Source organism: Hyperoodon ampullatus, assembly GCF_949752795.1.
Source record: "Hyperoodon ampullatus genome assembly, chromosome: 3".
Classification (NCBI taxonomy): Eukaryota; Metazoa; Chordata; class Mammalia; order Artiodactyla; family Ziphiidae; genus Hyperoodon; species Hyperoodon ampullatus.
Genome location: NC_136916.1, coordinates 177525194 through 177552169, shown reverse-complemented (window position 1 = coordinate 177552169; position 26976 = coordinate 177525194). Strand labels below are relative to the sequence as shown.

Below are 26976 nucleotides of genomic sequence, written 5' to 3'. Positions count from 1 at the left end.
TGTTGGCCATTAACTGGAGCAAAGCCGGGAAAAAATTAGTAGACGTTGCTTATCAGCTGTCTTGCTGGCTGAGTTGGAGTGTCCCCTGCTGAGCTAGTGTTAGATGCTGTGGCATCAGGAAGCTTCTAGAAGATTGTGGATCCCCCTCCACAGGGAATTTTTATAAGTACAGAGAAATTTGGTTGACCACAAAACCAAGTCTATGGATCACTTTCTGTTAAATCACATCTCTTCAGAAACTGTCTCTGTATACGATACAGAGAGCTCCCATCATTGTGTGCCTAAAGGATGATTTGTAGCAGCTAAGGCTGTCCCGTGTCCCGGTAAGTGTCTGGGGGCACCTACAGGGAGGTCGTTTGTTTGAGATCCTGTTGTCCCTCGACATGTTCTGAGAGCGTGTTTCTCAGTTGTGATCAGAGCATTCAAGAAGGCGGCTTTCGAGTGAACAGTGAATCGCAGTTCTGGCCAGAGCCGAGTCACCTGAGCTCTGGTGAGGCCAGGCTGCGGGCGCCGTGTGAGAGCTGGGCTGTCGCGGCCCGCGGGTGGCTGGACCAGGACCCCGGCGGCCCGCGGAGGCGAGCTCTCTGGGCAGCAGCCCCCGCTCTCACGCCTGCAGGCCGCGTGGCGTCGGTTCGGTGTGTCCGGTTGTCTTACAGCTCTTCTCTGTCTGTTTTGTTTTTCGTCGTGAAGGTGACGGCTTCTCTCTTAGGTACACCTTCTAAGACCAGCTCGCTGCTCATTCTGACGGAAAATGAGAACGAAAAGAGGAAGTGGGTGGGGATCCTGGAAGGCCTGCAGGCCATCCTCCACAAGAACCGCCTGAGGAACCTGGTGGTGCACGTCCCGCAGGAGGCCTACGACAGCTCGCTGCCCCTCATCAAGGCCGTCCTCACGGCCGCCATCCTGGGTGCGTTTCTCTGCGTCCCGGCCACCTGCGGGCTCAGCGGTGTGGCCCATTTGAACTGGTAGTTTCTCCGCCGCTTTGGAAGCAGACGGCCCGTGCGCCAGTACTGACCGCTTTACGTTGTTCGCAGACGGGGACAGGATCGCCGTCGGCCTTGAGGAAGGGCTCTACGTCATAGAGGTGACCCGGGATGGTGAGTGAGCCGGGCGCTCAGGTCGCCTGCTTAGCGCCACACGCGCGGGGTCAGCGGTGGCAACGTGTAGGGTTAAGACGGATCCCCTGGGTGAGAGCAGTAAGTCACCGCGTCCGAGAGCTTTATAAAGAAAGGGAAAGGCCAGCGGCTGAGAAGAAGAACGCGCCACAAATAAGACAGATGGTCAGTAACTGTCTGCCTCGTGTCCCCCAGCCCCGAAGGCTGTGGACAGGGCCCACCCGGCGGGTCCAGTGAAACGCAGAGACCAGCCTCGAGGGCTGGTGGTAAGCTGACTGCCGTGTCTATTAGGCCCCTCAGGGAGAGGACTGAGCAGGGAGTCGGGGCAGGGAGAGCTTCCCAGGAGGAGAGATGCTTCCTTAATTCCTGGGCGCACCGAGGCCTTACCAAAGCTCGCCTTCCTTTGCTTCAAATTTTGACCTTGCATTCTTCCCAGAAGAAAAAGCAAAAGTACCCCCAAGTCTCCCCACTTCACCGCCCTGGGCCCAGCTCTGGGCGCCTCCCCAAGGAATAGGGAGTTGCCCCGAGGTGGCGGTGGTCCCTTCCTGATGGGCCTGGGGTCCCGGCACACTGGCACAGTGGAAGAAGGGTGAACACATGTGGCCTTGGGATGGTGGCTGCTGCCGCGGGCTGTTTGTCCCTCGGGGTCCAGACCCGCGGCTCTCGCTCAGAGCCCGAGTGGAGGCCCTGCCCCAGTTAGGGTATCAAGGGCCCTGGGTTGGTCTGGGGGCCCAGTGAGCAGGTGGGAGCCTTCAGCGAGTTTATCCAAGGATCCAGTGAGGTTTTTTTTGTTTTCCAAACGTGGTTCCAGGGTTCAGGGATGAGCTGGAAGGGCGTCCAGATCCACCCACGCAGGGCCTCACTGCCCTTGGCACCTCCCAGCCAGGGCCCTGGTGCCGGGGAGGGGTGTGAGGTGACGAGGAGGGGGCGCTCCTGGTGGGGCGCGAGCAGAGGCCCTGGCCTCACGCTCTCACCCCCATCCTGCAGTGATCGTCCGCGTGGCCGACTACAAGAAAGTGTACCAGATCGAGCTCGCCCCCAAAGAGAGAGTCGCCGTCCTCGTCTGCGGCCGGAACCACCACGTGCACCTGTGTCCGTGGTCCTCCTTCGACGGCGTGGAGAGCAGCGTGGACGTGAAGCTTCCGGAGACAAAAGGCTGCCAGCTTGTGGCGACCGGGACGCTGAAGACGGGCGGCCCCACCTGCCTGTTCGTGGCGGTGAAGCGGCTGGTGCTTTGCTATGAGATGCAGAGAACTAAGCCTTTCCACAGGAAGTTCAGCGAGCTTGTGGCCCCTGGCAATGTACAGTGGATGGCCGTGGTCAAGGACAGGCTCTGTGTTGGCTACCCTTCCGGGTTCTCTCTGTTGAGCACCCGGGGAGATGGGCAGGCTCTAACCCTGGTAAATCCCCATGACCCCTCGCTTGCGTTCCTCTCACAGCAGGCTTTTGATGCCCTTTGTGCTGTGGAGCTCAAAAGTGAGGAGTACCTGCTTTGCTTCAGCCACATGGGACTGTACGTGGACCCACAAGGTCGGAGGTCACGCACGCAGGAGCTCATGTGGCCTGCGGCGCCCGTTGCCTGTAGTATGTATATGTTTTCTGTTGCCATACCCCGTTGCCGCTGTTGCATCGCCGGTCAGCATGTGTCCTATTTGCTTTGGTTTGTCCTCTAGCTCCCTTAGCTGAGTAGTCGTGAGAGGTGGGCCCCCGCGGCTTGCTGCCGGGGGGGCAGGGTGGTCCCACTGCCACACCCCGGGCCTGTTGGAGTGGGCTTGCCCTCCTCTCCCACGGGCCCTGCGGGGGCCCCTCAGCCCAGGAGCCCGACGGAGACGGCTGGTCTCCCTGGGGGAAGGCGAGGCCAAGGGAAGACAGGACCTGCACTGTTTTACGTTTTAAAAGATGTTCTTCGTGATGATGTATAAACTTACACGGTGATGAAAACAAGCTAAAGGTTTCCAGTGACCAGAAAATACTCAGTTCTGATGTCCAGGTCAGAGTTCCTCTTGGGACAAATATTGTTCCAAGGGGTAGGAGCTGTTCTGGAGAACAGTTGTTGCTTAATCGGCTCAGTTAAGTGTCCTTCTGCGGGGACGACAGCGCTGGGCACGAGGCCTTGGAGTCCGCACTCCACGGGGGGCACTTCCTGCTGGGCCTGCTGTCTGAGCACTTTTTAAAGACCCCAAACCTCGAATTCTACTCACTCGATATAGGGCGTAGCAGGTGGGCTGCATCGTGACACCCGAAGGCCCGAGGGACGAGGCGTGAGTGGGCAGCCGCAGGGCACACGTTGATTCCAAGCTGCCGGGGGCCGGGGTTGTGGGGGTGGGAGGGGGAGCTCGGTCTCTCCTTAATTACCTAAAGGTACAGTCCTGTGGCTGCCTCGTTGCTGGCTTCGCCAAGCTGGCAGAACAGCCAAGGCGCTGGGACCAGGAGCCCCGCCCGTGAGGGGAGCTGCCAGCCTTTAGCCGGCGGAGGCTCGCGGGACGTGTCCCGGCCTTGTTAGCCCTTGGCCAGGGCCTGGGGTGCCGTGCAGGCAGCCAGAGCCGGCAGGAGGGGCCAAGGCCTGGCCCTGGCGCTGCTCCTCCTGGTCTCTCCCTGCCGCACCCGCCGGTCTTCATGGGCGGCCAGTGCAGGAACAGCCTCGACCACCCGGTAACGTCCGACAGGGTGCAGGTCACTGAGTGCCGTGTTCTGTAATCTTGACCGTGGGTGACCTGGGGGGGACGCCCGAGGTTCCCGCGTTCTCCTCTGAGTCCAGCTCTCCCCACCTTTGTGCTCTCGTCTCACCTCCATGCACAGTACAGATGCCAAGTCAGTTGTAGAGCTGGCAAAAAGTAATTCAGTAACTTTGAGGATGGAGAACTACAAGTGTTTGTTGCCTGCTTGTCCCAAGCCCCATCCGAGCGTGCATGTGTTCTTCCCCCCCTCCTGTTAATTGGGGGGCGTGGCCAGGGGGTCGCGTTAATCAGTCCCATCCTACCAAGGAGGACCCTGAGGGCCACGAGGTGAGGTGACCTGCACAAACCACACAGCAGAGGCTGGCTTCAGACTCGGATCTGTCAGACTTCACGGCCCATGTTCTCTCCACTGATTTAACTTTTTAGTTTAAATTTTTCTTTAGACTGGACATCTCAGTTTATCACTTTATCAGTAAGTCGTACGCACAGATCTCTCCTGGCTCCCTGCAGATGAAGCCCCACGTGCTCACAAGTAAGAAGAGCTGCCCCAGAAGCCCCCACGTGGGGGAAGGTCCTCTGAGTTACCTCAGGGCCCTCTGGTTTCTCTGACCATCTTTTTTGCATGTGGCACTCAAAAAGAAGGCCTCATGGTTTGTCTGAGATGTCACTTCTGGGACAGTCTGGTGACTGGTTCCAGCATCTTTTGTCTGTTTCCTAAACCCTGTTGTATTTTCTTTTTTGTGTTCAGAAGAACGGGTGTGATCAGAGAGCCCATTGGAGTCTGTAATAGCAGACGCTTTTTAGAAATTCATCTTCAGATAAGTGTAACATGAGGAAGAGTAACCCTGGAAGGTAGAAGGACCAGGAACCAGGGCTGAGCCAGAGCCCCCTGCCAGCTCTGCGTGCCAGCCCGGGCGAGGCTGTGATGACAGTCAGCGTGCTGGGACCCCAGCCTCGCGCCTCCCCTGGCAGGATGGCGGATGCAGCCTCCACTGCTGCTTTCTCTAACTCAGATAGTTCAGATATTTTTTTACCGCTGTCCTAAACGTGGGAAAGGCCCCTTAAACTTCGGGTGCCACAGGGCCACCAGTCCTCGGTCTCACACGTCTGGTTCGCTGGGAGGGTTTTCTGTCACGACCTGACGATGTCCCATCCCTTAGCGGGGAAAGGGAAAGACAGCACCAACTCCCCAGCTCATCGCAGGAGAATAATTGTCGTTTTACTGCGTGTGTGTTCAGACCCGCTTATAGGAGGGCTGCCTGAAAGCAGCTCCAGAGTAAGCCAGCACCCTTGCCCAGAGCCCAGCAGTAGTCTCTGGGTGGAGATTTTAAATATTTACCCAGAAATCTGACCTTTTGGCATCTCTGAAAGAAGGGATTTGCCTTAAGAAACAGGACGTTGGGCCCCTGCCTGGATTTCAGGTGGGTTGAGCCTGAAGTGACAGGCTTCTGCAGTAGTTGTATAAGAAAGCTAAAGGGGAAGCCAGGTGTTTAAACAGGTCACCTTTGGCACCTGTGGCGATGGTATTGAAATGCTGTTTAGTTGCAGGAGTGGAGGTAAAGCGTTCAGACGTCCGTTGTGTTTGTCTGAACCTTGAAGTGAAGGTTCCCTCTAGAGTGAGGGGCAGGGCCCCTGCGGCCTGGGCCGTTGCACCCCACGCGGGGCGGGCGGCCCCCAGCACTGGGGGGGCCCCGGGCTCACCGCTGTGCTCCGTGTGCGCCAGGTTGCAGCCCCGCGCACGTCACGGTCTACAGCGAGTACGGCGTGGATGTCTTCGACGTACGCACCATGGAGTGGGTCCAGACGGTCGGCCTGCGCAGGGTAAGGCCCGGCGGTGCCCGGCCCCTCCCCCGGCCGCCCCCCTCCCCGCCAGCAGCCAGCCTCCCTCTCTGGTTTCCAACGCAGATCCGGCCACTGAACTCGGAGGGCAGCCTCAACCTCCTCAACTGCGAGCCTCCCCGCCTGATCTACTTCAAGAGCAAGTTCTCGGGTGAGCCCTTCTCGGGGGGAGCGGAGGACGGGGGCTGGAGGGGGCCTGCCTGGGAGTCGGCGGCCACGTGGCCCTCCCCCCGGCCCCACGGAGCCACAGCGGCCTTTCCTTGTCCTACAGGAGCGGCTCTCAGCGTGCCCGACACCTCTGACAACAGCAGGAAGCAGATGCTGCGGACCAGAAGCAAAAGGCGGTTTGTCTTCAAGGTGCCGGAGGAGGAGAGGCTGCAGCAGCGACGGTAGGCGCCTGGCTGGGGCTGTGCTGGGCCCGGGGGACCCCGACGCCTTCCCGAACCTCACGGTGTTTCCTTCCCCCAGAGAGATGCTCAGAGACCCGGAGCTGAGATCCAAGATGATCTCCAACCCCACCAACTTCAACCACGTGGCCCACATGGGCCCGGGCGACGGGATGCAGGTGCTCATGGACCTGCCTCTGGTGAGCCCGCGGGTGCTGTCCCCTGCCCTCCCCCCACCCCGGCTCCCCTGTGGCCCCTGCCTGTGTGCCCCTGAGGTGTCTGTCACCATCTCAGTCTGTTAGGGGTTTGTGAGAAATAGCTGTCAACAGTGATTGCTAAAACATTTGAGTATGGGTACGTAGCATACTTTGTGGGTTGTTTTTTTTTTTACTTAAAAAATGTGTTTTCTGTAGAATTTGACTTGGCCTAAAGCCACTATTGCCAATTCTTAACTCAAAACTGACCTGTTGCCACTGTCCAGAGGTCCTTCCCAGCTCGTTTTGCCTGTCGAGGCCCAGGGCCCCGGCCTGCTCGTGCTGCAGACTTTGCGCTTGGCCTGCGCGCTCTGCCTGGGGCCCGGCTGTGCTCCCCCAGGGCGTGCTCACGTGCTGACATGCTGTTCTCTCTGCCCAGAGCGCCCTGCCCCCCTCCCAGGAGGAGAGGCCCGGCCCTGCTTCCGCCAGCCTGTCCCGCCAGCCTCCGCCCAAGAACAAGCCTTACATCTCGTGGCCCTCATCAGGTACCAGGGGCGCCCGGGGCGGGGCCTGGATGCTGGGACTCCACGCTTTCAGTTCGTCTCTGAACTGTTTTCCCCAAGATGATCGATGGCTGCCTGTGTTCCATAGGTGGATCTGAGCCCGGCGTGGCTATGCCTCTAAGAAGTATGTCTGATCCCGACCAGGACTTTGACAAAGAGGTAAGACTTGCCCAATTACAAGGGACAAGGCCTGGGGTCTGCAGCTCCACACGTGCAGGAGACTCGGAGCAGCTGTTCTTTGGAGAAAGAGACTCCATCTCCCCTGGAGCGGCCATGTAGGGCCTCAGTGGTCACCAGCCCCCAGGAGCCCCCCACTCATGACTGCCCAGGCTGAGCCAAGGCCGGGAGGAGGGAGGAGTTGGACCCTGTGGCTGTGAGTGTGTCGGGAGAAAGACGTGGATTCTCGCCTCCAGGTCATGGCCTCAGGGAGACTGAGGCCTCTGCGGCCTGGTGCCGGGCCTCCTTCCGGGCCCTGCTCCCGAGTCACCTGGTCCCTTGCCCCCAGCCGGGGTCGCCTGAGGCTGGGCCAGCCCTGGGAGGATGCCGCCGAGAGCTCAGGAGGCATCAGGAGGGGGGCCAAGGGAGCTGCTGGGCCCGGCTCTCCTCCTGGGCACTGACTGCGGGTGGGCGTCACCGTGCACAGCTGAGAGATGAAAGCCCTCCTGTGAAAAGTGCAGGAAGGCTTCTCCCGTCTAGACCCTTCCGTGTAGTTTTATGCACGTGGCTGTAACGCGTCAGCAGGCACGTTCCTTTTAAAGCACAGGTGGCCTCACGCGTCTTGCCCTCTCTCTCCTCCTCTGACAGCCCCCTGGGATCGGAGTGTGGGGGGCCAGGTGGGGGCATCCCTGGCTCAGGTGTTCTTGGGCTTTCAGACCCGGCTCCTGGTGGCAGTGTCCTTGGTTCCCTGTGTGTGTGGTGGGGGAGGAGGATGGGAGGAATGGCAGCCTGAGTGCTGTGCCCCAGCAGCACTTTTGTGGGAAGGAGGAGAGAGGCTGGGTGCGCTGGCTGTTCTAATAGCCCCGGCACCGACAGCACGTACTCACGGGGGCTGCTGAGCTGACAGCAGAAACCAGAAGGGCTTCGCGTCACGTGCTCCTCACCTTCCTGGCTTGGTTGGCTTTTCAGGTGTGGATCGGTTGCTGCTTGCTCTGGGTCCACCTTTGCGCCCTTTACCCGTCTTCTCTTGAGTCACCATGCTTTCCTCTTACTCGTTTATAGAAACTCTTCATAGATTGTGGGTGTTAATCTGTTGCAGGTACTTTTCCCCTTATCGCTGATTTTTTAATTTTGTCTTTAATTGTAAGGGCATTGTCATACAGAAAATTCTAATTCTCGTACAGTCTAGTCTTTATCTTTTTATTAAGATAAACATTCTCTTGTAGTCTGAGAGCTTGGTAGGGTTTTCTGTTTGTCATTACGTCATGAAAGTGTGAGGGGGTGTGAGAGTGAGTGTGTAAGTGTGTCTTAGCGTGTGTGTGTGTGCGCAAGGACCTGAGCTGCTTTCTTTCTAAGGTACATGACACGCTGGCCCTGCACCACTTCTTCCTTCCAACTTGAAGTGTTACCCTTTATTATTTGTTGAATTCCTTTGTTTATGTGTCTCTATTCCTGGAGCCTCCGCTGCACCACCTGTAACCTGAGAGCCGGTAGAGCACATCCCTTCATTCCCACTTTTCAAAACACTTTCTTAGCTTCTCCTTCAAATAAATTTTAAAATAAATTTTAAAATATTTTTAGGGGCTTCCCTGGTGGCGCAGTGGTTAAGAATCCGCCTGCCAATGCAGGGGACACGGGTTTGAGCCCTGGTCCGGGAAGATCACACATGCCGTGGGGCAACTACTGAGCTTGTGCTCTAGACCCCGAGAGCCACAGCTACTGAGCCCACGCGCCTAGAGCCCCTGCTCTGCAACAGAGAAGCCACCGCAATGAGAAGCCCACACGCCGCAACTAGAGAAAGCCCACGTGCAGCAACGGAGACCCAACGCAGCCAAAAATAAATTAAAATTTTTTTTAGATTATGGAGCTTGTTGACTCCATCATAATCTAAAAAAAGTGAAAATTGTGTTGAGCTTTTCGCTGGGATTGTGTTGGATTTGTAGATTAATTTGGGGGCTGCTCACCATCCTGACCTTCCCTGTGTAGGAACACTGCACGTCGCTCCCCTTGATGGGTTCCCTCTTGCAGGTTGCGCGTGTTGGTGGCTAATAAGTTAATTCTTAAGCATTCCAAGGTTCCTGTTGCCATTGTGCATAAAATATAATCCTCTTAACGTGGGACAGTGAGATTCAGTTGGTGAACATTTTGATGCCAGTTTTTCCATCTGTGTTTATCAGTGAAGTTATCTGTGCCACCTTTTCTGAGCTGCTCTCTTTCACCTGTCTTCAGGGCTGCACCAGCCTCAACTCTGGCTTAGGAAATCCGGATCTCTTAGTTGCCATCATACAGGGGTTTTCTTTTCCTGGAAGGTTTCATAGGCCTCCCTTAAAAGGGCCTGAGGTTGATGGCTAGAGAGGTAGATCTTCTGGGGGTTTTTTTCTTATTATTTTCCCTGCAACTATCCGTTTTGAAAAATTTCAAACTTCCAGGAAAGTTGCAAGAATAGTAGAGTGAATAACCCACATAGCTGTACCTAACCCATCTTCCCCATTTGGGTTTTTGGGGAGGAACCAGCAGAAAGTGAGTTGCAGTATTACCCACCCCTAAGTACTTATCCCGCACCTCCCTCAGCGTCTCCCCGCTGCCCGGCGACGTCCTGTTCCTAAACCTAGAATCCAGCCAGGGCCGCGCGCTGCGTTTAGTAGGTGCGTCTCTTTAGTCTTCAGTCTACTGTGCAGTTTGTTTACAAAAAGTGCCGTTTTTTTTTTGCAAAACGTTCCTCAGTCAAGGCTTGTCTGATTTTTTGAATTGGGTAAACAGTGAAAAGGCCCCGCACCTGTCTCCCAGCCACCCGGTTCTCCCCAGGGACCAACAAACAAGTGTGTGTGAGTGTGCATGCACACATGCACACATTTTTTTTCCTGACTGCACACATCGTGCCTTTTATCTGAGAGCAAGGCTGTTCCCTCACGTGACCACGGTGCAGCTGCCACACTGATGAAGCCACCTGCGTGTCCCCATAATGTCCTTAAGCACCTTTGCTGGTGCAGGACCCAGTCCCCAAGCACGCGTGGCATTTAGCTGCCTCATCTCTTTGGCCCCTTTACTCTGGAACAGGCCCTCAGCGTGTCTGACAGAGAGCACATCCTTTATTTTCTAGAACGCTCCTCAGTTTGGGTGTCTTGACGTTTCCTTGTCTTTTGAGATTTGGGTTGTGTGTCCCACGATGGAGTACGGCACACAGGACGTGGTGTCCTTCTTGGGGTGTTGCATCTTGAGGCACATGGCATCTGTTTGTCCTGTACTGACCTGTTTGTTCCTCTTTTTAGTTTATTTAAGTGAAACTCACATAACAGAAAGTAACCATTTAAAAGTCAACAATTCGGACTTCCCTGGTGGTTCAGTGGTTAAGGACCCGCCTGCCAATGCAGGGGACACGGGTTCAATCCCTGGTCCAGGAAGATCCCACATTCCGTGGGGCAACTAAGCCCGTGAGCCACAACTACTGAGCCTGTGCTCTGGAGCCCTGAGCCACAACTACTGAGCCCACGTGCCACAACTGCTGAAGCCCATGTGCCTAGAGCCTATGCTCCACAACAAGAGAAGCCACCGCAGTGAGAAGCCCGCGCACCTCAACGAAGAATAGCCCCCGCTCGCCGCAACTAGAGAAAGCCTGCGTGCAGCAACGAAGACCCAATGCAGCCAAAAATTAAAGAAGTCAACAGTTCAGTGGCTGTTCAGTATATTCACAGTGTTGTACAACCACCAGCTCTGTCTACTCAGAACACTTCCATCACTGCAAGATAAAACCCCCACCCACTGAGCAGTTTCTCCTCAGTTCCTGCCTCCCCCCAGCTCCTGGCTACCACCAGTCTTAACAACCTGTGGATTTGCCTGTTCTGGGCATTTCATATAAGTGGAATGAATCAGACAGTACATGGCCTTTTGTCTCTGGCTCCTTTCACTCAGCATCATGTTTTCAAGGTTCATCCATGTTGTTGCATGTATCAGTAAGGTGTTTCTTTTTATTGCCAAATAGTCCAGTGGATAGATGGACCACATCTTACGTGCTCATTGGTTGTTAGGAATAGTGCACTAGGAACATCTGCATGCATGTATTTGTTTGAGTATGTGTTTTCACTTCTCTGGGGTATGTACCTAGGAGTGGGATTGCTGGGTCATATGGTGGCTCTACTTTTAACTTTTTGAGGAACCACAGCAGCTGTACCATTTTACATTCCCACCAGCAATGTACAAGGGTTGAGTCCACATCTTGGCCAACACTTATTTTTTTTCTTACAAGAAAATTTTTTTTCAATAGCCATCCTAGCAGGTGTGAAGTTGTATCTCATTGTGGTTTTGGTTTTCATTTCCCTAATGATTAGTGATGTTGAGCATCTTTTTCATGGGCTTATTGGCCATTTGTATACCTTCTTTGGAGAAATGTCTATTCAGGTCTTTTGCCCATTTTTAAATTGGATTATTTGTCTTTTTGTTGTTGGGTTGTAAGAGATTTTTATATGATATGGATAGGGAATTCCCTGGGGGTCCAGTGGTTGGGACTTGGCATTTTCAGTGCTGTGGCCCGGGTTCCATCCCTGGTCTGGGAACTAAGATCCCATAGTTGTGTGGTGTGGCACAGCCAAAAAAAAAAGGGATACCAGACCCTTATCAGATATGTGATTTGCAAATATTTTTTTCACGTTCTTTGGATTGTCTTTTCACAATTCTCTATGTCTTTCAGTGCACAAAAGTTTCTAATTTTGGTGAAGTCCAGTTTTTCTGTTTTTTTCTTTTGTTGCTTATGCTTTTGATGTTATATCTAAGAATCCATTGCCAAATTCAAGGTTATGAAGATTTAGTCCTGTTTTCTTCTTAAGAGTTTTATGGTTTTAGCTTTTGTTTAGGTCTTCTTTACATTTTGAGCTAGTTTTTGTGTGTGGTGTGAGGTAGGGGTCTAGTTTAATTCTTTTGCAGGTGAATATCCAGCACCATTTGTTCCTTCCCCCATTGAATGGTCTTGGCACCCTTGTTAAAAATCCGTTGACCACAGGTTTATAGATACATTTCTGGACTCTCAATTCTATTGCATTGGTCTTTATATTAATACTACCACGCTGTATTTGATTACTGTTGCTTTGTAGTACATTTTGAAGTAGTAAGTTTGGGAAGTGTGAGTCCTCCCACTTTTTCTTAGTATTGTTTTCACTATTCTTGAGTCCTTTGCAATTCTGTATGAATTTGAGGATTGGCTTTTCCATTTCTGCCCCTCCCCCCAAAAGTCCATTGGAATTTCAGTAAAGATTGCATTGAATCTGTAGGTTGATCATTTTGGGGCATATTGCTGTCTTTACAGTAGTCTTCCAATCCATGAACATAGGATGCCTTTCTGTTTATTTAGGTGGTCTTTCATTTCTTTCGGCAATGTTTTATAGTCTCAGTATACAGATCTTTCACCTTCTTGGTTAAATTTATTCCTAGCTGTATTTTATCCTTTTGGATGCTATTGTAAATGGAATTATTTTCTTAATTTCCTTTTCACATTGTTCATTGCTGATGTATAGAAACACAACTGATTTTTGTATGTTGATCTCGTACCCTGCAACTTTACTGAATTTGTTCTTTGTGGAGTTCTTTAGGACTTTCTATCTGTACAGTCATGTCAGCTGTGAATAGAGATGCTTTTACTTCTTCCTTTCCAGCTTGGATGCCATTTTTTCTTGCCCTGGCTGGAACTTGTAGCACAGTGTTGAATAGCGGCAGTGAAAGCAGCACCCTGGTCTGGCTCCTGCTCCGAGCGGGGGCTGTGCCTTTCACCACTGGGTGTGAAGTCAGCTGTGGGCTGCTCACGGCACCCTGTGTCCTGTTGAGAAAGATCCTCTCTGTTCCTCATGCTTTTATCATGAAAGAGCTTCACGTCTGTGACCTCTGACTGCTTGGTTGCCATGCTGTCTGGTTTCTTCACTGCGGAGTTGCTCCTTTTTGTAATAGTTACTGAGTCATTTGTGGGGTTGGGCCTTGGTTTATGATCTCTCACCAGCAAGGACCACGTGACAGGCTTGCAAAGAGTGTGCTCTCCTAACAAGAATGGAGCCAGTAGGGGCTGCACCTGCCCAGGCAGCATCACCTCCACAGGCCCAGGGCCATGGTTCTCATGCTGTCCCTCTTTGTCTTCACAGCCTGATTCGGATTCCACCAAACACTCGACTCCATCGAACAGCTCCAACCCCAGCGGCCCACCAAGCCCCAACTCCCCCCACAGGAGCCAGCTCCCCCTTGAAGGCCTGGAGCAGCCGTCCTGCGATGCCTGAAGCTGCCGGCTCACCGCAACAGGGCCGGGGGGGCCCAGGTGGCCTCTAGTGTAGTAGTGCCAAGACTGAGCTGACCCTCCAGTGTTGTCCAAGGAAATGTAGAATCGATTTGTAGATACGGAGATGAAGAAAATACTTTATTATAATCATGGTTGGTTTGATGCCGCACCGAGGCGGTAGGCCTGATCTCATCTGCACAGCTGTTCCCCGTTTGCACACGAAGGACCGCCTGCGGCCCCTCCTGCCCAGAACCAGCTGAGGCAGCGTGGGGGGCCTGTGACGCTAGCCTCCTGCAGACCCCAGTGGTGCCCGGGGGGCTCTGCAGGAAGCAGGCAGCTCGGGACGGCCTCGGTGCCGCGTCTGTTCCCTGTTCCCTGAAACCATTTCCTAGGACCTTAGGAGAATAGTAGGAAGTTGTATATCATTCCCAGTGTCCCTAGAGTTTTGAAGACAGAGGAAAGTGGAGCTTAGTTTGTGGCCTTTTTATTCAGTTAGCCATTACATAGTCAGATGCAGAAGTCCTTCTGCCGACCTTGTAGCCATGGACAGAGGCCCATTCGAGTGAAGCCTGCCCTGTCCTGGTCCCTCGTGTGTGTCAGTCCGTTTCTGGTCACAACCAAGAAGTGTCACCCGTATCTACTACTGTGAAGTCAGCTGTGCTCCGTTTCCTGCTCGCTTCCACAGCTCTGCCTCCTGCTGTAAAACCAGTGAGTGTCGTGCACCCGGGCCCCGAGGCCTGCGGGCCGAGAAGAGGCCAGAGCCCCGGGTAGCCCCGCGGCAGGTGCCAGGATCCCCGCCCTGCATGGAGCCCCGTGATTAGTACCCTTCCGGATCGTGTAGACTCACCACCACACTCCGCCCGGTGGGCCAGCCCGCAGCGCCCGCGTGTATCTGCCTGCCTTCCCTGCAGCGTTTGTGAGCATCAGGCAGCCTCCTGTCTGTCTCTGTAAAGGCTTGCGGTTAACTTGCCCCACTGGGCTTCTCCCTGTTCTCCCGCCGGTTGACGTTCTCGGTGGCATCGCTGTTGAAGACGTGCACTTACCTTGAGTCGGCACTGAGTGACCTGGGCACCGTGGCCTGCCTGTGTGTGTCCCACGCCCAGCACCCGCCTGCCCGCCCCCTGGGCCTTCTGCTGGGGCTGGCACCTGCTGGGGGTTCTGGTTTTTACTTTTTTAATGTAAGTCTGAGTCTTTGTAATTATTGAATCGTGAGAACATTTTTTTGAACAATTTACCTGTCAATAAAGCAGAAGACGGCAATTTTAAAGTTCTCAGTGGTTTGTCTGAATGTGACCACCTGTCACCCGGTGTCTGGGCGCCCCCCACCCCAGTAGCGCCCTGTGCTGGAAAGCACCGTCTTGCCTGTGGAAGCCATTCTTGGTCATTTGCTCAGGTGGGGTCCATGCTAAAGGTTTGTGTCCACGTGGCAGGAACCAGCCACCAGAGCTGGGACCTCTTCCCTGCCAATGTCACGATGGGGGCCTCCTGGGGACACCCTGCACCATGGTAGGCAGGGTCAGGGGTGGGCCACTGGCTGGAGATGGGGGGCCGTCTGGCCAAGTGTCCGTGCCAGGACAGGCAGATGATGGGCAGCAGGTGCCCTCCAGGGCCGGAGCAGGGCGGGGCCGGCTGCTGCACTGGGGACCCCAGTGCTGGGAAAGGGCGATGTGCCCATGAGCCCGCAAGGCAGAGCAACGCCCCGGGAGGGAAGCTGCATGGGACAGACGCACGCTGGCCCTTCAGCAGCCCCGGGGGGTAGGGTGGGGAAGACCACCCCCAGGAGGGGGGAGCTCATGGGGAGGCTGGGCTGGATGGGTGGCCACACTGGGGGCTCTGGCCCCCAGCGCGGGGAGCAGCCTGCGGTGAGTTAGGTTTCATCATTTGCTCTGACCTCCAGTAAGCTCCTGGTAACGTGCGGGCGGTGACGGCACCTGCCGGAGAGGGTGGTGTGAGGATACAGTAGAGCACAGACAGCGGCCGCCGGGTGCCTGGCAGGTGATGCTTGGGGAGCGGCCTGGGCACCCTTGCGGCTCCGCCAGTCAGCATGGCCTGGGCTCCGCAGCCAAAACAGCCCCGCCGGCCGGCAGGGACCCAGGCCCGTCTCACTGTGGGCCTCCGTGGTCACAGCTGGGGAAGGAGCATAGCAAACTTTAGGAGCAGACACAATCCTCCCACCTGTCCCTGTAAGGGGACCACCCAAAGCACAGGCAGAGACAACTGACTGAAATCACAGCACCTGGAAAACTGAGAAGCGAGCATAGGCCAGTGGTAAGCGGCCACGTGGGGTAGCGGGCAGCCGGGGCCTCGGGGTCAGAGGTGATGGGATTGGACACTGGCCCTCCCTCCATTTGACGTCCGCCCCACGTGAGGGGAGCACCTCTCACAGGTCTGAAACACGGGCGCTGAAGTGTCAGTCGTTTTTTAAATGAAATATTAGCTATTGCAACAGCTACACAGCACCAGGAGTAACGACCACCCACAACGTGGGTGAGCGTCACAGGCAGGATACTGGCCACAGAGCACGGCTTCCCGAGTGCCGGAAACTTACAAGCAAAGTCACTGTTAGAGGCTCGCAGGTGGTCACCCTTGTGGGGGGAGGGAGGGGTGATGTTTTCAGATGCTGCTTACACAGAAGTGTCCCTCCCTGACAGTTCAAGCTGGGCATCTGTCAGTACAACTTTACACACACACACACACACACACACACACACACACACACACACACACACACACACACACACGATCCACCGTCCCACTGCTGCCCCATCAAGCACCTACCAAGTGAGTGTCCTACTCAGAGCGGCTCAGTCCCGACACCCACCCTCCAGGTCAGAGCTGCCCTCAGAAGGGGGAGGGCGAGGCCTGGCCCTGCAGCGATGGACATCGAACAGCCCCCACCCAGCAGGACGCACCTGCCAGCTCCCTGACACGCTCCACCACTGGCCCCTGCCCCCAGCAGACCCCTGGGACCGACCGCTCCTCCGGGCAGCCCAGCCTGCCGGAAGTCCAGGTCCACCTGGCTGGCCCTGGGCCTGAGCAGCTTGGCATGAGGTAGGGGAGCACCTGGCAGCCCACTTCTCCACCCTCACCGCCCCCTCCTGTTTCAGTCCCCTCCCTAGCCTTAGGGGCTTCCTCCATGGGCTCCTCCAGAGCCGGGGCAGCCCCCTCCTAATTCTGGGTGGAACCTCGCAGACCAGAAGCCTCAGACCGCCCCAGCCTACAGGTAGTACCCAGGACTGCCCTGGGCGGGTGGCCAGGCGCCAGCCGGCACAGGCTCTGAGGACCACCCCTCGCCATCCCACCAGGCAGGGGCACAGGGGTGGCAACGCAGGAAGCAGTGTGTCCACGGCTGACCGCAGGCGCGGGAAAGCCCTTTATTGAGCAAGGCCACCCTGCCCTTGGCCAGCGGAGGGTGGGGTATCCCGCAGGGCCTGCGACGCCGGCGGGGGGAACAGTTCCGCGGCCGCTCAGGCCTCGGCCTCAGCCTCGGCTTCGCCAAAGAGCGGATTAACAAAGTAGCTGCGGCTGGAGCTCCCGACGTCCGGCTGCGGGGCGGGGAGCTGCGGGAGCGCGGAGTCAGGGATCCGGCCGCGGGAAGTCAGTCCCACACCCCCGCCCCCGGGGGCCCCCTCACCGCCTCCGCCGGGTCCGCCGCGTAGAACACAGGGTTGTGGAAGCCCACGGGCGCCCCAGACGGCGCGGGGTCCACCTCGTCGCGCCTCTTCCACCTGGAGGTAGGGACGCGCGTGAGCCCTGCGTGCCTGAGCGCCGCGCACCTGAGCGCCGAGGCCCCGCCCCGCGGCCCCGCCCCGCGTACCTGAGCCTCCCCGCGCGGCGCAGCAGCAGCGCCCCCGCCAGCAGCGCCAGCGGTAATAGGAGCAGCGCAGCCGCCAGGCCGCCCGCCAGCCCCGCGCGCGGCCCCGGCGCGTTCAGCCCCGCCGTCGAGCCGCCCACAAGGGGCGCGCCCGACTCTCGAGCTGCCGCCGATAGGACCCCGAGGGCTTCGCCTGCAATGGAGGGCGCCGGCTCAGTCGGCCCCGCGCAGAGCGGGGCGGGGCAGAGGGGCGGGGCTGGGAAGGGGGCGCCCGCGGTTACCGTGCTCCGCGATGTCCGCCAGGAGGGCCCGGGCTAGGCGCCCCGCGCCGCCGGTCTCGGGGCCGGTCTCCACCAGCACCACCTGGATCTCCGTGTCCGCCTTCGCGCCTGAGGCTTCGCGGAGCCGGGGCTGGCGCGGAACCTTGGACACGGCCATTTGCAGCCCCTGATACTGGGGCTGGAGAGGGGCACAGAGTTGGCCCGGGGACTCCACCCCTCGGCCCTGCGGGAACGTTGGGGGCAGGGACAAACGGTGAACAGGCGGAGAGTGGACGCCTCAGTGAGGAGGCGGAGTGGAGCCCGGGGATCCCTGCGGAGAGGGTGGTCCCAGACCGGGGCTGCGGAAGGGCAGGGGCCCGGCCCCATTACCAGGGCCAGGAAGGCGTGCAGCAGCCGCGCCCGGTACCGCTGCAGGTCAAAGGCCGGGCCATGGGTCAGCGATACGATGGCTCCTGAAGAAGCAGGCAGGTGAGGGTCAGCACCGCGGGTCCGGGCCCGACAGGGAAACTGAGGCTGGGGGCGAGCCAGGGTGGCCAAGCCGTCCTAGCTAGCAGGGGCCGGGCGGGGCGCTCACCGCAGAGGTCGCAGCACTGCCCTTCCGGCCGGAGGGGGTCTCGGCAGGCAGCCTGGGGGCAGCGGCCACCCAGGGGCTGGAGCAGTGCTGCGCAGATCCACGGCTGCACCTGGAAGCGGAGAAGCGGCGGTCAGCGCGGAGACGGCGAGGAGCAGACGGCAGGGAGAGGGCCACGCGCCCCGGGAGGCGAGCGGGCCAGAGACGGCGGGGCGCGGCGGCCCCTGGCACAGTTCCGACCTCCGGCGCAGAGCCGGGCCCAGCCGTGCGGTGCCCCAGCCACCCCGCTGCGGGCCGCCCTCACCTCGGCGTGGCCGCAGACGCAGCCCGACTGGTCCGCGCAGGCCTCGGGGCCCACGCTCAGCGCGCCCGGCCCGTGGAAGCGCAGGCGGCCCGCGCGGGACGCCAGGAAAGCAGCCAGGTCCTCGTCGCGCGTGAACGTCTGCAGGTGGCCGGGTAACCACCGGAGCCAGCCCGAGGACGAGACAGCACCTGAATGCTCGGAAGCCACCGGGCTAACAGGGTGGGAGGCGCTCCGGCGAGCGGCACTGACGGGCAAAGGCGCCGAGCTGAGACCCCAGCCCCCGCCCCGCCCCGCGCGCCCGGCTCACCTGGCCCAGAGCCCGGACGCTGCGGACGCGCACCGTGCCGGCGCCCGGGCCGAGACCCACCCGGAAGGAGGCGTCGGACGGGAAGACGACGTCGTCGTAGCTGCAGGGCACGCGCTCGGCGTCCACGGAGAAGAGACCGTGCGCCGCGTCTCCGGAGCGCCACAGGCGCGGGTCGTGCCAGCAGAAGCGGTCGGGGTCGCGGAAGAGCGCGGGGCCGCCTGGGCGAGCGCGCGACCCTGAGCTCCGCCCAGAACGCGCCCTCCAACCCGGCCACGCTCCAACGCAGACCTCGCCGTCCCCTCCAGGCCCCACCCACGAACGCGCCCCCTCGAAGCCCTGCCCCTGGCCCGCCCCCTCACCTGTGCTACAGTCCAGGTGCAAGCCGGTGTCCAGGGCGCTGAATCCAGCTCCTGAGGCCAGGACGAATTCCCCGTCCAGCGGCAAGAGCTGTAGGAAACGCAGGCTGAGGCGGCGCCGCGCGGTGGACTGGGGCATCAGAGGGTCCCACTCGGCGCCCACCCCCGGTCTCCCTGTCCCTGGGCAGAAGAATCTAGACCACAAGAGTGAGCAGGCGAGGTCAGAGCCTGAAGGTCAGATGGGCCGCAGGGAGTAGGACTGCAAGCCAAGGAGCAAGGAGCTGCCTGAGGCCTGGGAGTGACAGGTCCCGGGGGCCTGGGGACTCTTGTCAGGGCCACTGCCCTCCCCTGTCACCCCTGAAAAACGACAGCCCAAGGGCTCCTAGGTTCCAGGAAGCCAAGCTGCTGGGGACTCTGGAGTCAGCCCTGAGCCTGTGAGGGAGGGGACGGGCTACAGGTGGGGAAGCGGGTGCCAGAGGCAGCGGGGACGGTAGTGGGGCCTTGGAGCCACCTGTCCCCCCCTCAGCCTGGGCAGCCCCTTCAGCACAGAAGCCCAGGCCTCAGATGTCAGAGGAAATAGGACAGCGGGGAAGCCCAGGAGGAGGAGGAGGACTGACTGGCCCGCCCCCACCACCACCGCTCCAAGCCCCAGGACCCCGTCCCTCCTCCTTGACCCCGCCAGGGTTGGGGTTGAAGGTGAGGGTCGGACCAGGGGTCACCCTCAGTGCAGGGGTCACGGGGGTTCAACGTCTCAGGGGACATCCACCCAGGGCCCCGCCTTGCATCCCAACTTGCTCGGCAGGGCCTGCTCGTCAGTCCCCCAAGCACTGGGCCTGACCAAGAGGCTGACAATGGGGAGATTCAAGGTCACAGGCCAACTACCTCCACAGCTGAGGGTGCAGCACTGTGACAGCAAGGCAAACCCACCTGTAGGCGCCAGGGGCGAGACATGGACAGACGGACACGATGCGCCTCAGGAGGGGGAGGTGGGTACTAGCAGTGTGAAGCATGAACAAGAACTCGGTTTTCAAAAGAACCAAAGCGGGAGATGTACATACTATATGATAAATGTCATAGCTGAAAGACAGCAGGAAAGGGCTGAGCGGGAGGAACCAGGAGAGATGGGAGTCCGCCCAACACTGAAGCACCGACATTCAGATACAAGGGTCGGGGGGCGGGGAATATCTGAAAAACAATGAAGATGAAATTTCCATATTTGAAGAAAGCTGGGAAACCTCGGATTGAAAGGTCTCGTTGAATGCCAAATAAGGAAAATCACAGAACACTATGTTCATGAATATCAAAGACGAAGAGAACATTCTAAAAGCGGCAGAGGGAAAGAACAGATCACCCAGGAAGGAAAAAACTCAGGAATCGGGTTTCTCAGCAACAACAATGCATGCATATGACAGAACAGGCTGCCAGAAGACTTCTGGAGTCTGCAGCCACCTCTAGACACGCCCCTAGACACAGCCCTGCCCACCAGTGGGCAGGAACCCGCCCTGAACTCCAGAATAGTATGTTACATATATTAAAAGATAATAAAAAATACCTTTAAGCCTAAAAGACTTCAGAATGATTGCCACACAAAGACCTGCCCTGAAAACATGCCAGGAGAAAGTAAGAAGGAAAGAAATCCAGAAGCTGAGAAGAGATATGGGAAGTAGGGTGATGAAATACTTTGATGAAGCTTATTGTTGTCTCTTAATAACTGTTTAAATCTAGGACTAAAATGTGATGGGGGACGGGGAGACCACAAGGGCACGGACATACAGTAAAGAACTTACCTGTTCGAGGGAAGATACAGGTATTGAAAAGATTAAGAAATCAGGACTGACTAACTTGAAAACCTGGAGGAAATATACCAATTTCTAGAAAATTTTAAAATATTAAAATTGATGCAAGAAGCAATAGAGAGACTTCCCTGGAGGTCCGTGGTAAAGAATCCACCGTCCAATGCAGGGGGTGTGGGTTCGATCCCTGGTCGGGGAACTAAGATCCCACATGCCGCAGAGCAGCTAAGCCCGTGAGCCACAACTATTGAGTTCACGTGCCTCAACAAGAGAGAGAAAACCCTCACGCCACAACTAGAGAGAAGCCCACATGCTGCAACGAAGAGCCCGTGTGCCACAACTAGGACCCAACGCAGCCAAAACAATAAAGAAAAATATTTTTTTAAAAAAGAAGCAATAGGGCTTCCCTGGTGGCGCAGTGGTTGAGAGTCCGCCTGCCGATGCAGGGGACACGGGTTCGTGCCCCGGTCCGAGAGGATCCCACATGCCTCAGAGCGGCTGGGCCTGTGAGCCATGGCCACTGAGCCTGCGCGTCCAGAGCCTGTGCTCCGCGACAGGAGAGGCCACAACAGTGAGAGGTCTGCGTACCGCAAAAAAAAAAAAAAAAAAAGCAATAGAGAATTTGAATAGACAAGTAAGCATTAAAGGTTTGTTTGTTTGTTTGGCAACACCGTGTGGCATATGGGATCTTCGTTCCTTGACCAGGGATGAACCCACGAACCTGAGAACCCACGCCCCCTGCTGTGGGAGCACGGAGTCTTAACCCCACTGGACTGCCACGGAAGTCCCTAAAGAGTTTTTTTTGTTTTTGTTTTCAAATTTTATTTATTTATTTATTTATGGCTGCGTTGGGTCTTTGTTGCTGTGCGCGGGCTTTCTCTAGTTGCGAAGCTGGGGCTACTCTTTGTTGCGGTGCACGGGTTTCTCACTGCAGTAGTGGCTTCTCGTTACAGAGCACAGGCTCTAGGTGCACGGGCTTCAGTAGTTGTGGCACGCAGGCTCAGTCGTTGTGGCTCGCGGGCTCTAGCGTGCAGGCTCAGTAGTTGTAGCGCACGGGCTTAGTTGCTCCGCGGCATGTGGGATCTTCCCAGACCAGGGCTCGAACCCATGTCCCCTGCATTGGCAGGCGGATTCTTAACCACTGCGCCACCAGGGAAGTCCAAAGAGTTTTAAATGTTAGTCAAAGACCTCCTGTTCCCTAAATTCCCAGTCCAAGTGTTTTTTATAGGTGAGGTATACTAAACCCTCAAGGAAAATTTAACTTCTTCTTACAGGAAGTTGTTCTGGAAAACAGAAAAAGAGTGAAAATTGTCAGCCCATTTTATGGGGCCAGTATAAGTGGGATTCCAAAGCCAAATTAAGGACAATACAAAAGAAGAAAGATTATAGGCTCAGTTGAGTTATAAATGCAAATGCAAAGATCCTAAATAAAATATTAGCTGACTGGATCCAATAATGTATTTTAAAAATACATGGCGATCATAGGGTTCATGTCCCAAGAAGGCAGGAAGGAAGGGATAGGAAATGCTCCCATCACGACTTCCCTGCAGTATGTACGATGGTGTCCCAGCAGATGGTAGTGGAGAGTCTTGTGCCAGCAAAATCAGTATGACAGAAGTCAAGTGTCTTGAAGAAGTGGCGCACTTTGACCTGCACCTGAAGGAAGGTGCCAGGAGGACATCAGTCTTACCAGGACGGTTCAACCTCAGAAAACCTCACTAATAGGCTAAAGGAGGCAGGGGGAAATTACATCTCAATGGATGTAGGAAAAAAAAAACTGAAAAGTTCAACAACATATTTATGATTTTTTAAAGCTTCTAGCAAACTAGAAATAGATTAGAATTTCCACAATTAAATAAAGTTTACATACAAAACCCTACAGCAAACATTACACTCAATGGAGAAACCTGACGTGACTTCTCTTCATGTTGGAACAGGACAAGGATGCCTAATTTTGTCACTTTTGTTTAACATAGGGGTAGAGGCCCTGGACATTGCTACAAGGAAAGAAAAAGAAATAAAGGAGTTAGGGGGGCTTCCCTGGTGGCGCAGTGGTTAAGAATCTGCCTGCCAATGCAGGGGACACGGGTTTGAGCCCTGGTCCAGGAAGATCCCACATGCTGCAGAGCAACTAAGCCCGTGCACCACAACTACTGAAGCCTGCACACCTAGAGCCCGTGCTCCACAACAAGAGAAGCCACTGCAATGAGAAGCCTGCGCACCGCAACGAAGAGTAGCCCCCGCTCGCCGCAACTAGAGAAAGCCCGTTCGCAGAAACAAAGGCCACACGCAGCCAAAAATAGATAAATAAATACATAAATTTATATATATATAAAAAAGGAGTTAGGACTGGAAGAGAAGAGGAACAACGGTCATTATTTACAAAGATAACCAAATAGAAAATATAATTCTTAAAAATAGGGCCCCATTCACAATAGAAACCAAACTATAAAGTATTTATAAATTAACCGATACTACACAAAACCTCATGTGGACCGTTTTAAGACTCTAGTAAAGAGTTTTATGACCAACGATCTGAAATATCTGGAGAGAAAATCCACGCTCTTGAATGGATGACTTGCTTGTATAAAGGTATCATTCATACCCAATCAAATTCCAGGGTTTTGGTGGTGGTGCTGTTGTTACCTGATAAACCTACACTATAATCTCTCTGCAACAATCAGATCCACAAAGAGCTAGTCAACCTTGTAACAGGGGGGTGAAGAAGGCAAGTTACCCAGTGGGACATTAAGACAACTCGCAGAGCCTCAGAGTGGGGACAGTGTGGTGCCGGCAGGAGAACGGGCAAAAAGATCAAAGGAACTGCAGGGAAAGCTCAGAGACAGCCCTCACCGGGCAGCTGATGAACAGTGACCACACAGCCACAAAGCCAGGGGGCAAGGCTGCTGGTTTGGAGGAGGACATTCATGGGAAACTGGGCTCATTCCAAGGAGGAAAAAATACGCCTGGTTCCCTAGCCAGTGCCCCACTCGGCCACGTGCCCCTGATGGCAAAGCCCTGACTTAATAGACAGAATATATAGTTGATTATGGTTGTGACTGAGAAGCAGGAAAAAGATGCTTAAACAAAACACTAAAAACACAGTTATAAGGCAACAGATTTTGCATTCGATAGATTAATGGGGGTTTCCGATCAGCAAAGGGAAACTCAGGCAAAGTCCACAGTGAGAAGACACTTGCAGTATCTCAACAATCATGAATGGGTAGAAAATAGGAGATTTCCCCCCAAACAAGAAACCTGGGCTAAGGGTAGAAATGGGCGGGGAGAAGGTTCAGGAAGAGAAAATTCCCAGGGAGAGAAGTTCCAAACCGAGAGAAAAGCAAGTGAAATCACTGACAGTCGCTGTGCCTGTTACTAGGGCGACATCTCAGCAGCCGACAACGCTGCGGACCCGCGTGCATTGGGGGTGGGCGGGGCCTCAGGCAGCGCTGGGTCCGTTCGGCCCCCTGTCCCTGGGCCCCTGGTCATTTCCCACCCGGGTCCTCCGGGAGCTGACCCCGCGGAGCGGAGGAGAGGCAGGGGAGGGGGGCGGAGAGGCCCACGGGGCCGTGCGCAGGGGCACAGACGCGCGGAAGCCTCTGGCCGGGGGGAGGGCTCGCGTCTGGGCGGCGGGAAGGAAGGGGCGGACGGAGGGGCCCGATAAACGAACAATGAATGAACGAATGTTGTGTCTTTTAGGATCCCCAGGCTCTTCCAAAGGAGACCATCAAAGTGACGAAGTCAGCCAGGAGGAGCCCCCAGGTCCCGGCACCCTCCGCCGCAGCTGAGTCCTCCGCCCGCGGGTTCCTGCTCGCTCCAGGCCGCCGCCTGGTTGCCACGGTTACCAGGACTGCGGAGGCGGGTCCCCTCGGTGCAGCTGCTGCGCCCCTACCTCCCGGCTCTGCTGTCACCTCCTCCTCACCACTGCTCCCTCCGCACCTTCGTCTTTGGGTTGGACAAATGTGGGAAAGACATCCCGACCCCGGATCTGCGGGGACGGGGCCATCCTGCCCCATGCCCCCTTCCCAGGCTGCAGGTGAGGGCGGGGCTCCACTGCGCCCACAGCCCTGCCCCACGTGGCGCCAGGCTCCCAGAATTAATGCCGCTTTTGAAAACCATCAATTAACCGAGCTGCCTCCAAGTGGAAATAAGGGGTCCCCAGATCCTGCATCTGGGCAAGAGATTCAGTCCCAGGCCTGGGCCCCCGGACTGCCCCTATTCACCCACAGAGTCCAGCGGCCTCCGGGTGAGGGGACCCCCACCCTGGACTCACACTGTGCAGCAGTTTGAGAAAAAAGTCCCCTCGAGTTCTGCTGGTGGAGTTTGAGGCACCAGGACAGGGAAAGGCTGTGGTGGGGTGGGGAGCGGGGCCCTTCCCAGAGCAAACCTTGGAGAAGATAGACTACGGGGGGCGGCAGGGGCCAGAGGCAGAGGGCAGTGGGGATAAGAGGCGCCCTCCACACCCCCCAACAAAGCTGGGGCATAGCCTGGGCTGGGATTGTAGGACCGGCGTCCCCCACTCCCATGTGGGTCCCGAACCTTCCCGAAGCCCCTCCAGACGCTGACGGCCAGTGGACTGCGGGGTCCCCCACGCGAGTGCAGGCCGGTCAGGAGGCAAGAAAGGGGCATGGAACTGACCCCGGCGGGACCCACCAGCCCCCCACCGACCTGGCGCCCATTTGCCACCCGGCCTCACCATGTCCGAGATGCTGTGACCTTCGCGCACCAGGACTGACACCATCTGCAGGCAGAAGCGGCATCAGCGAGCAGGCCCCACCCTTGGGCTCCCAGTGGGCCCGGACCACGCTGGTCCCCACCCCGGCCCCAGCAGTGGGGGCCAGGCACCTTGTCCGCGGGGAACTCGACGGCGGCGCCCGCGCACGGGGTCCGGTTCCGGCTCCAGTTGGCGGCGGTGTCGAAGTCGGTGTTGGGGACCCAGAATTTGTAGGCGGCCCGCGTCAGCGCTGGGGAGGGGTCGACTGAGTGCTCCTGGGCCCGCGGCATCCGGGGTTCCCGCCCAGACGCCCTAGTGGCCCAGGGAGGACGACTTCGCCCAGACAGGCCCTCGCCGCTCCCGCTCCCGGCGTCGGACCAGACCCTGCAGGAGCCTGGCCACAACGCTCCCTGATGAACTCCTACAGGATCTGCAGAGCCCGCTCAAACGTGCCCTCCTCCGGGACGCCCGCCAAGATCGCCTCCTAGCCCGCCCCCAGTTCGCCCCGCGCTGGAGCCGAGGACCGGGCCAGGCAAGGATGGCGACGACCAAGGGACGGAGGCGAATGGGGCAGCTGAGGCCTCTGCCACGTAGAAGGTGCTGGCGGGGGGGGGGGGGGGGGGTGCGCCGCAGGACCCGTCCAGACGGGCTCTGAACTGGAGCTGAGTCCTGAGGGGGCCGCGAGGGGCTTAAGAGAGGGGAACAGGGATGGGGCTGCAGTTTTTAAAGTTCCCGGGGGTTGGGGGCCGGCCCCGAGGACACGCGCCGGCCTGGGTGCGACGGGGAGGGTCCGCGGCACCCTCGGGGCCGGGAGGACGGAGGCCGGCGGCGGCGCTTCGGGAGGGGACCGGGGCGGTGCCCACGTCGAAGGCGGACAAGCGCCCGAGGGCAGGCGCGGTCCGGGCGTAGGTCTGGCCCGGGCTCCTCGCCTCCCGCACCGCCGGCCGGCGCTGAGCGCGGAGGGACCTGGAGGCCCGGCCGGGTTTCGCAGCCCCTCAAGCTCCCGCCGCCCGCCCCTCGGGGGCCCTTGGCCTCCAGGTGTGTCACGTCCCCCCCTCGCCCCCACCCCTTACCGAGGAGCTGCAGCCACAGCAGGACCCGGCCCGGCGCGCCCATCTCTCCCGGGCTTCCGCGTCTCCGACCGGAGACTTTGCCCCGCGGGGCCCACGTGACCGGGCGGGGAGGGGCCGGGGCGGCCGGGGAAGGTTACACATTTACTTCCAGACCCGCCTGCAGAGACCCTTAGGCCCCTCGGAGGCGCCGGCCCCGCCCCCCTCCCTCCTACACACTCAGCCCTCCAGGACCTGAGGACCTTGGGCGCTTGTCGGACCGACTTGCCCAAAATAGCGGGTGTGTTGGGGGCGGCGGGTAAACAACCTCTGCTCCCACACCCCCTCTGCCCCAGATGCAGCTGGAGCTGCTCCCAGTCTGCCCACCTAGTGGGGCTGGGTGTCCACTCTCCCAAGCAGGCCCTCCTGCCTCCTGGGCTGGATGGACTGTGGATGGTGGCAGGTAGATGGTGCCTGGTGTCTCGCGTATGGAGGAATGGTGAGCGGGTGACAGTGGGTGCATGGTGAGTGGTGGAGCGCATTTGTGCTGGTTCGTGGATGGATGAGGATCGGATGGATAGGAGATGGTGAGTGAATAAACAAATG

General features: G+C 57.4%; 2 protein-coding genes across 3 annotated transcripts in view; one reads left to right on the top strand and one right to left on the bottom strand.

The window, feature by feature from the left end:
• Window positions 1-13182, top strand: part of CDC42BPB (CDC42 binding protein kinase beta) — a gene marked incomplete at both ends in the record, with an annotated part of 111250 nt that extends 98068 nt beyond the window's left edge. For both annotated transcript variants that reach the window (XM_079699261.1, XM_079699260.1), the window contains 10 exons: window positions 691-907; window positions 1035-1097; window positions 2103-2699; window positions 5517-5614; window positions 5699-5783; window positions 5904-6021; window positions 6101-6218; window positions 6652-6757; window positions 6864-6934; window positions 13051-13182. In XM_079699261.1, the coding sequence (XP_079555387.1) occupies window positions 691-907; window positions 1035-1097; window positions 2103-2699; window positions 5517-5614; window positions 5699-5783; window positions 5904-6021; window positions 6101-6218; window positions 6652-6757; window positions 6864-6934; window positions 13051-13182 (1605 nt within the window). The remainder of the gene's footprint in view (window positions 1-690; window positions 908-1034; window positions 1098-2102; window positions 2700-5516; window positions 5615-5698; window positions 5784-5903; window positions 6022-6100; window positions 6219-6651; window positions 6758-6863; window positions 6935-13050) is intronic.
• Window positions 13183-16548: 3366 nt separating this feature from the next.
• On the bottom strand, window positions 16549-26437 carry AMN (amnion associated transmembrane protein; the record flags this gene model as incomplete). The annotated part of the gene is made up of 12 exons (XM_079701359.1): window positions 16549-16741; window positions 16816-16909; window positions 16999-17188; window positions 17277-17454; window positions 17646-17728; window positions 17851-17959; window positions 18152-18289; window positions 18459-18676; window positions 18818-18905; window positions 25304-25348; window positions 25453-25571; window positions 26395-26437. 12 exons carry the CDS (start codon window positions 26435-26437, stop codon window positions 16649-16651), a joined length of 1398 nt encoding a protein of 465 aa, XP_079557485.1. The 3' UTR covers window positions 16549-16648.
• Window positions 26438-26976: the final 539 nt, after the last annotated feature.